General features: G+C 30.6%; 2 protein-coding genes across 2 annotated transcripts in view; one reads left to right on the plus strand and one right to left on the minus strand.

The window, feature by feature from the left end:
• Positions 1-399: 399 nt before the first annotated feature.
• On the plus strand, positions 400-5,725 carry Cep97 (centrosomal protein 97kDa). The gene is made up of 13 exons (XM_018542293.1): positions 400-431; positions 699-850; positions 1,183-1,341; positions 1,438-1,539; positions 1,698-1,894; positions 2,158-2,241; positions 2,354-2,649; positions 2,842-2,931; positions 3,646-3,849; positions 3,921-4,520; positions 4,595-4,727; positions 4,799-5,021; positions 5,086-5,725. The coding sequence occupies exons 1-13, from the start codon at positions 419-421 to the stop codon at positions 5,665-5,667; spliced, it is 2,835 nt and encodes a 944-aa protein (XP_018397795.1). The 5' UTR covers positions 400-418; the 3' UTR covers positions 5,668-5,725.
• A 2,521-nt stretch (positions 5,726-8,246) lies between these two features.
• Positions 8,247-10,075, minus strand: part of Cyp40 (Cyclophilin 40) — a 3,482-nt gene continuing 1,653 nt past the window's right edge. Inside the window, exons 3-6 of the mRNA XM_018542286.1 lie at positions 9,094-9,392; positions 8,880-9,014; positions 8,531-8,785; positions 8,247-8,462 (exon numbers count right to left, since the gene is read on the minus strand). Coding sequence (XP_018397788.1) covers positions 8,247-8,462; positions 8,531-8,785; positions 8,880-9,014; positions 9,094-9,392 — 905 coding nt within the window. The remainder of the gene's footprint in view (positions 8,463-8,530; positions 8,786-8,879; positions 9,015-9,093; positions 9,393-10,075) is intronic.

The raw sequence follows: 10,075 nt of genomic DNA on the forward strand, positions 1-10,075 counted from the left end.
CACACACACACACACACACACACACACACACACACATACATATAAGCACACCTAATTTTTCATTTAATTTTTTGTAACGCCTTCATTTGCATTAATTGTTATTTATTGAGCCCTTATCATACATTATTATTGCGTTTAAAAAGTTCTTCAAAACAAAGAATAACTTACAGCAAACGCGGTAAATTAATTTTTAAGCTTTAAATAGTACTTAATAAATTAAGTGCTTAATGTTTTTGACGAAGACTATATATATATATATATAACATAAAAAATATACAAAATATATAAAGTGTAATATATAAAATGTGTATATACATATGTATATAAAGATATCTTATTCGAAAGTGTAACGCGTATATCGATTCTCGTATCGTGACCGTGACGACATCTCGGCGTCCGCCAGTTTATTGTGTTCATCATGGCTTCGACGGGTTAGTTTAATTGTCGCAAGAATGTCGTTTAATTTTACGTTTTAATTTATTTACAACGTGGCGAGAGACGACAAAATGAGTCATAGGCGAGAAATCATTTGTCTCACGTTTCGTGTGACTGCGGTTATTTATCGTACCGGCGTGATTTACTCTTACGTTTCTGCTCACACCCGTCATTCTTGCTTTGCTCATCGCTGCTGTTTACATACGTCGCGAACGTTTCAAGACGTCTCCAAAAGTTACTGACGGCTTCTTTCTTGTTTCTAGAATCACTGGTGTGCGACACCCTCGACCTGAGCGGTCAAGGTCTCAAGAAGCTCAGTCGATGTCCCTCGGACGCTGATATTAATACGTTGATCATTGACGACAATGACTTACAACGGCTCGATAATCTGGATTCTTATCACAGAATTACGAAGGTAATAGAATTATTAAAGTTTATCTATATTGGTAGAAATAGATATTTAAATCAAAATTATTATTAGAAGATTATTAGTAAAATTATTAACCTGTAATTATAGAGTTTTTGAACATAACGATTTCTTAGTTCTGTGTTCTATTCCTATATGAAGTTATCTTTTCAACTTTATTTTTACATTTAGAACATTTTAAAAGTGTAAATTTTATATAGGAAAAAGATGAATAATGTAAAACTATAGCAATAATTTATAGAATTTGAACTTGAAGTTATTTTGTGAATGTGATATATAAAGATAGAGATATGTATTCTACAGTATTCTATTGCTTTCAGCTTTCGATAATCAGAAACCAATTATTGCGGATGTATGGCGTGTCAAAGTTACATAATCTTGTTACCCTTAATTTGGCAAACAATGGTATACTTACAATAGAAGGTATCAAGGACATGATTAATTTGCAGACTCTCTGTTTAGCGGGTAATAATATCAAGGTATGATATACATGTTACATTATATAAGATTACATGATTGTATAATTGTAACACTGTATTGTAATATTACTATTATACATTAATGGTATGTTGTAGTCTATTGAACATTTACACACAAATATCAAATTGGAACATCTGGATTTGTCTGAAAATAGCATCAGCCATATTTCAGATATATCTTATCTGCGAAATTTAAAGGTATTATTGTATTTGTTTGTTTAATTTTTATTTTTATATAAAATTGTTATGAGTCAATCACACAATTAAACGCTTTATTAATTTGTTGCTTTATTTAGATTGAGTTTACAATCGGTGTATATGTTTTTCATATTTTTATAAGATAAATAACATTTTAGGAACTTTTTTTGCATAACAATCGCATAATAACACTACGTCAGTGTGAGCGCTATTTGCCTACATCCTTGGAAACATTTACATTAGCAAATAACAATATTACTGATTTGAATGAAATGTCACATTTGGCTAATTTAAAAAATCTGGTGAATTTCTCAATTGCTAACAATCCGTGTGTCAGTATAACAGGTAACAGTATGTATCCTTTTTTTGCAAATCATAATACGCGTTATTTCATCTAGAAAGTAGCACACTTTTCTCTTGATGTTATTTTTTAATATTAATTATAGCACAAAGAATTTTATTGTTACTTACATGATTAGTATTTTATCATTTTAATTGTCAAGCATTAATTTTTGCCGATTAAATATTGCTTCCGTTGTTACTAGACATAAGAAAATTAGTTCATATTAATCGTAGCATTGTTACAATAGCATATTATTCTTAACAAATGGTCTATAGTGGATTTGACTATCGGCCTTTTGTTATTAATTGGTGTATGAGCTTAAAATCAATCGACGGTTATGCGGTCGATCCTATTGAAAGGTGGGTTTTCTTAAAAATATATTTTTACATAGTTAATATTGTGTGAAAATTAATCCGTTGAATTTGAACGAGATGATACCCAAACTGATTGGCAATGACTCACTTTACTTAGCTTGAAAGCAGAGTGGCTGTATTCTCAGGGACGAGGTAGACAATTCCGCGTTGGTGAACATGCCTTACTTGCTCAATATCTTGCGTCCGTCTGTCCACTTTCGGGCGAATCTTTAGAGAACGAGACGGATCGGAAACTTAGACTTATACTGAGCAAAGCTCAACATCACCAACAGCAGTTGAATCAACAGAGCGATACCGGGAGCGTGCACAGCTTGAGTAGCGTGGCTATGAGTCCTTCCCCAGCCGCTAGACGTAGACTTAGCCATAACAGGACAAATTCTCCCAGACGACCTAGTGAGTCCAAATAAATCCATGTTTTTGCATAGTGCCATATCAAAGACTCTGGAATGAATTCGTTTTTTTTTTTGAGGATTCTTAGAACTAGGTTTATACTCGTTGCGACAAGTGGACTAGTAGTAATTTAGATTGTCCAGTTGTTAAGTTCTTCAGTACATATACACCCTAGTTATGATCTGTTTTGTCTAGTGCCAATGTTGACATACTATGAAGATAAATACTTACAATCACCAAAATTTTATGAAGCAAAATACTGTGTCTGCCATATTCCTTGCAAAGGTATCCAAGGTCTCATATTGAGGATTTATCATATATCGAATCAAACCACATTATGATAGGAATGTGCAAGAATCTGAGGGAAAAAGGTTTTCTCTCTTAAGACTCGTGTTATCTATAATATACATTTTATAGTACAATTATGATATTATTTAATAACGCAAATTAAATTGAATAAGTAGTTATTTATTTTTAATAATCTTTTAACATAAATTATATGTGTATTAATATTGCATTATTATTAAGTGTATATATAAATATATTCTTGTTATATTTTATTTTTTTTATATATATCACTTAACAAATCCATTATTCAATTATTTATGATTTGATCGAAACCTAAGAATTAATTGGTCTGGATTCATGCACATGCCTGTAATCCTCTCATGCATAGTACTTTTTAAGCAATTGCTTCCTTAGGCTTATAGTGCAAACGACCATTGGCCAATGAAAGCAGTAAAAATATCAACAATGAAGGCGCTATATTTAGAAGATTTAGCATATTAGTATAGGATAATTTGGAAAGAGACGTTCACGTTTCTTTATTTTAAAATAGTATTTAATTTCGATTAGTAGACTATATGTATATCGTTTGTGCATGTTTTTGCTAGCAGTGCTAGCATCAGAAATTATTCAAACACAAATTTTACAAATATAATAAAATTTTATTTATTGTATGATAAGTGTTGATTATAGCGTAAAACAATATTTTGTCAGCTTCCTCGAGGAACCCCTTGAAAATGAAATCACCAGACCGAATGGTATCTAGTTGTCATACTGATGCTATGGTTTCTTCGTGTCATGGTTTGTTGAGCGGCGATCATGAGTCAAATCTGATGACCCAAAGTTTAGATCCTAATATACTGTCTGGTATGGCACTGAGCAACAAAATGTCAAACAATAGTTTGCAAGACATGGAAGGTAAGACAGTTATACAATTAATTGAGTTAGATTAAACGGAATTAGATTATGACAAAAGATTTTCTGTCCAGAGACATCAAGTCCTTTACAAGCGGCTACGAAACTAGTACCAGTACCAGAGTCTCTGATGAGTCCAGATTTTCGTCCACCATCTGGCCTTTCGCGGATTTTACCGAAAACTCCCACATCAAGTAAATTAAGCTCTCCCTGTCAAATTACAATACCTACTAAACCATCCATGGATGGCGACGGAAAGGCAATTCCGATCATAAACACCGTAAATCCAATGGCAAAAACGAATCTAAGCTGTATAAAGGCAAATGCACTTGTAAAAAGTAGTTCCGCGACAAATTGCAGCGTCATGAGACCAAATATAGCAAAACCGATTGTGACATATGCTAATAGTAAGTGTCCACACAGCGTGAAGATAAATAATTATGTTCAAAGCAAGACTTTACCCGCGAAGAGAAGCACAAAGAGTCCTAATTTAGCTAGAAATATACAGCGACCAAAAAGCGCAAATGAGCGACTCAAGAGCAATTTGAATAAAGACGAGAAAGATGGAGATGCTGGAATTCAGAGCAGTGACGAGGATAGTGAAGTGTGTCAAGCAAAATTAGATAGCATTCGTCATAGGGCTATTCAAAGAAGACAAGAAGACAGTAATAAAGGTAAAACATTTAAAATATTAAATGCAAGTATATTAATAAACATTTATCTATATTGAATAGGTATTTTCTTGCAGATCAAGATCAAACAGAGAAGGCTGCTATCTGTATTCAAAGAATGTGGCGAGGCTACCATACAAGAAATCTCAATAAAAAAGCTACTAGTATATTAAAAACAATTGACATGATAAGAACGAATAAATATATCCAGTAAGATTTTAATCTTTTTATCCATAATTTATTTATAAAATAAAAAATGTACACATATAAAATGTTTACAGGAAACTGTCGACAGATATGGAAGCTACAAGAACTGCTCTCGAAAGTGAACATAAATTACAATTATTGCAAATGCAAGCAATTAATGCATTGTGGAAGAAAGTAGTCAGTCTACAACCGGGCGGCAATCGAGAAAACACTTTCAGCGATACGGATAATACTCTGCAACCAAATTCTGATGTAGTAAATAATCTTGCGCAAACGTGCAATCTACTTCATACCCAGGTAAATTTAGGAAAATTTGTCAAAGCAAAATAAAATTTTTTTTATTATAAAAAATCTTTATTAGGTTCAACAATTGCAAGACTCGATGACGGAGATAAAGCGTTGTATGACCAGCATGAAGCCAAAATCCGCTCTTGTTGATAACGGCGTCGCCACTCAAACGGAGATATCTGCCGTGCATACGCCAGCAGGTGAGGAAAATATGTTTCCTTATGGACGTCCTAATAGACCGCAAAGTCTGCCGATACATCAAACAATACACGAGGGAAACGAGAACAAAAGTTTTGCATCGAATTTGGTGGATAGCGTGCTGAAGAAAGTGTCGCAATCCACTGACACGACGGATGATGAAGTTAATACAGATATTTTGAATTCAAACGAAAATCCCGAAGTGTTGAATTCGAACGAGAATCCCGAGATGTTCAAGAGTTGCGAAGAGATAATAGAATCCGATCTCAAGCAAGCAGTTGAGAACGAGACGGATAACTATGAAAATATAATCGAGAATGCGACGATTGATGGTGAAGTATGCGAAGAAACGCTATGTAAGGAGCTGCATAATTTGATTGAAACGGAAAATGGAGCAGATGCTTACGGAAACTGTGCGGACAATGCAGTTAATGGAGATGATAAGGAAGTCTGCTAGATTTGACGTTGTCGAATCAAATTCCGCCATATGCCTTGTGAGTAACGGTATGAAGCGAGAAAAAACGAAAAAAAAAAATGCTCACTGTAAATAACAAAAAATATTTCTACTTATAACAATATTATAAAACGTGATTTAATTTTAATCGTGAACCGTTTTATTACAAAGAAGATGCTTTGATCACGAACAACAAGCTGCCATTCTGACCGAACAAAGTATCTATGTAGCTTAAGTAAAACAGATTGATATGAGTACTGCAGTATAAATGATAGCAGCGACATTATATCATTGAATATACAACGTTTGTCAGCTTATGCAACATTTGTTCAGGTTATAAATATTTTCTGTGAAAAACATTCGCATTATATGTTTGTGTATTATCATAAGAAATTTCAGAAATTTTCCGTCCGACTGTTGACGGTAATACATACACTGCATAAAACATACATTACAAAGTTGACTAAACTGGTCATTGGAGAACCGTTCCCGTAAATATTACACTTAATTTGTCTGTTATTGCTCTCTTACCTCAATAGAATAATTTTACATTATTTGAGGAAATCATATTACATATTTTATGAAATACTAATTTTTTTTTTAATTAAAATCTTCACCAAATATAGTATATTTATTATTATGATTATTCGTACAATTATATGTAACGAAGTATAGCTCTCTACTTTATCAGTTTCTAGTTCTTTCGCATAAAATTTCGTATTTATTTATTTATTTATATGCAAAGAAACGCTACTTTTAATATACAGTAGATATATAAAATTAAAGTATTGTGAGAAAGGATAGCGAAAAAATATGTTTTTTGAATCTAGTCAATATAGAGTAGCTTTTACATTTAGATACATTGTAGATATTTCAAAGAGAATTGTTACATAGATATTACTCAATGTTATGAAATAAAACAAAACACGTTCATTTGAATCTATTACATTGTTAAACAGCATGATTTAAAATGTAACTGCATTTTTGAACTCGGTTCCATGATTATTGATGTATGTGCGATAAATAATTGTTGATTGAACAATTTCATATTTTGCGAACTACGCATACACGCGAGCTTAATAAATTAATACTGTACATAAGCTCTGCAGCGTATTATTCTATGTACAATCGAATCTTCGTATCTTTATTTTCAATCAATTTTCTCCTGCACTAATGCTGCTTCAAATTTGCTATGTAATCACGCATGCATAAAATTAAAATATTGTATGCAAGATAATTCTAAATCAATTTGGAGTTGGAATAAATAAATGAAGATAGGTACGATTGAAATTTTGTGATATTCTCGAAAATTTATCTTAACTATTGGAAAAAATAGTTTGTCAAAAGGTAGCATGAGTTATATTTATGATTTATTTCGTGCTCTCCTAAAATAAATTGTTTTATCTCTTATGCATTACGTTTTAATATTGGAAACTGATATTCAATATCAATATTGAAAATTGATATTAATTTACAATTTATTTTAATTTGATTCAGTTTTTCTAAATAATTTTTTGAAAGAAAATTTTAGCTTTAGTTCCGCGCTATCTCTTTTGTCAAAATATATTCTAATATAACTTTGGCAATATTAAGGATTACATTTTTGATATTGAAATACTATTTGGTAAACAGTATGAAATATTCGATAAAATTTCCGTGCAGTTTGGTACAAATTTTAAAAAACTCTTTTTATACTATTATAAAAATTTTGTTGCTAATCTTCCTAAATTTTTAAATATCTGAAATTGATATTTTTGGAGTATTTATTTAAAAATTTTTATTTTATAAATGTATAATAAAGTAGAAAAATGTGCTTAGCTTAAATTTATATTTTTGTGATTTTTCGATACATGTATGACACTAAAATAATTTCTTATAATTCGAGTTGGATAGATATACTAATGAAATAAGAATATAGAGATATATAATTGCAATATATATATTGTATTTATTTATATTCCCTAATTCATATAAATTATACACAAAGTATAATCTCTTACGATTATGCATATTTACACATTGCATTTTAAATTTATAACTAATTATTTTAAAAAAATATATACACAGCCAGAGTTAAACATATATTATTGCCTGAATATTAAACATTTATGAGGTATTTTTTTGCTTAGTTTTATTGCGCTTTTGATAAAAATATATTTAAAAAGATATATGTGTATGTATATATATATATATATATGTATGTATATAGAAATACAGATAATTAATATCTTCGTACATTTATCGTTATAAGTACTACGACACATTGTACATTGTTATGACACATTGAATATTGATTTCAACATTGATTAGAATAATTGACTGAAATTGACAATGAGTTTTAAAAAGAAAAAAAAATAATTTGTCAAAAGTCATCCGTTTTTTTTCACATGTGGTTCTTGTATTAATAAGAGATCGGATTTTATCTTGTATTAACCCTTACGAATTTCAAGAAATAGTAAATTAATTCAATTGTTTACATTACGTTTCAACATCGATGTTGATGCAAGTTAATATCTAAAAAATAAAAACGTAAAAATTTTTATCATTTTATATATATAAAAGTAAAATCATAATATATTTTTTTAATGAAACATTCTTTGATACGTTGTTTTTTCTAATTCTAAATAAAAGTTTTCCATCTTTTTTACTTTTTTTATTTCCTGTAAGATAGCCTTGTCAGGACACAGATGAAACACCTGAAACAAATCTTTTAATCCTAATTTATATTCATTCAAGGAAGTATAAGCTTGTCCTCTTCGAAATAATGCTTTACTATTCATGTTATCCGTTACCAGAACCTGAATTAAATACGTGTATTAAAGCATAAATGTATTACTTCTGATATTCTCACAGAATATTTACTTACCTCATTACAAAGATCTATAACTTTACGATAGTCTTTCTGTTTTAATCGTACAGCAGCTAAATTAAGTAATAAAGTTAATTTAAGATCCACCAGTGAGGCATAAAATGTATCCGACATGTTTTTCTGTTTGCTCATCCAGGTGTAATACCGTAATGCTTTCCTATATTTTCTATTAGCATCCACATAATTTTGCTTTACAAAATAACCATTTCCAGAATCTTTTATCTTCTTTATTACATCCTCCATGAACTTGTGCTAAAAATATAAACAGATTCAAATTAAAGTATAATTTAGCATACCAGTACGTAAGTAATACTTTTTAAAAATAATATATGAAATGACAATTTACAGTGAGCTTGTTAACATGTTGAGAATAATCCCAATCTTCCGGCCATGGCGTATAAACATCTTCAGATCCATCGTTCTCCTCTAATCCCCAACTTTCACCTTTTTTCAACTCTCCACAATCGACTATACTTATTTTCTAAAAACAATCAGTTATGAAGTTAAACTGTTACAAGTCCAGGAAACTATTAGCTTTGTAATTTCAAGAACAGCCTTACATCAATTGGAATATCCTTTTCAGTTGGTACGTTACAGATCTCAAACACTACACCCTTGCCTTTTACAATCCTTCCAAATACAACGTTAGTGTTGTTCAGATGCATAGCTGCTTGAACGGTAATGATAAATTGAGAACTGTTGGTATTTGGTTTTCCCTCATTCACCATGCTAAGTAATCCATTGGAATCGTGCTTCAATGTGAAATTCTCGTCGTCGAAGTAAGGACCGTAAATACTTTCTCCACTGGTTCCATCGAAATTAACAATATCACCACTCTGGATCATGAACTGTGAAATAACTGCAGCAATATAATATTACATATGTATAATAACTGTGGGTATAAATGTGTATGCCTTCACAAAAATCAATTTTTTTCTATTCTTAAAAAAAATCAAAAGAATAACAGTCTAGCTTGAATCTTTTTGTCGCTTACATATAAACTACCGCGGTACTATCACGAATTAAATTAAATTAATAATTAACGAATATACATAGTCCCCCCAAATTGTTCCCCGGCTGAGGTAATATTTTTCGCAATAAGAATAATTTTCCAGATTTAGTATTTTTAGATTATTAGAGTTGCGTTTCAAGATCGACAATTGTTCGACGCGCAATTTGGGGGGACTACGTATATTAGTTAATTATTAATTTAATTTAATTTTCGTGATAGTACCGCGGTAGTTTATATGTAAGCGATAAAAAGATTGAAGCGCTAGACTGTTATAGGCTTTGTATTTGTTAATTAACAATAACGGTCTTTAGTATTGAATATTGCCAAAAGAATAAATTATCTATATTTCCAAAACACTAGACTTGTTCTTCATCATTATGCTATACTTATTAAAATTTCTTATCTCGTTTTCTCTCTCTCTCTCTCTCTCTCTCTCTCTCTCTCTCTCTCGCTAAACTTTGAAAAATTATACATCTATTTCATCTTAAGCATAATAAGTGTATATACATAATATTATTTATATATATATA

This window comes from Cyphomyrmex costatus, unplaced genomic scaffold (assembly GCF_001594065.2).
Source record: "Cyphomyrmex costatus isolate MS0001 unplaced genomic scaffold, Ccosl1.0 scaffold33, whole genome shotgun sequence".
NCBI lineage: Eukaryota > Metazoa > Arthropoda > Insecta > Hymenoptera > Formicidae > Cyphomyrmex > Cyphomyrmex costatus.

Excerpts from the sequence above, each read along its gene's own strand:
- Cep97 (XM_018542293.1), top strand. Across the intron at positions 2,932-3,645 it reads CTGCCATATTCCTTGCAAAG|CTTCCTCGAGGAACCCCTTG; the intron begins GTATCCAAGGTC and ends ATATTTTGTCAG. Across the intron at positions 4,728-4,798 it reads AGAACGAATAAATATATCCA|GAAACTGTCGACAGATATGG; the intron begins GTAAGATTTTAA and ends AAATGTTTACAG.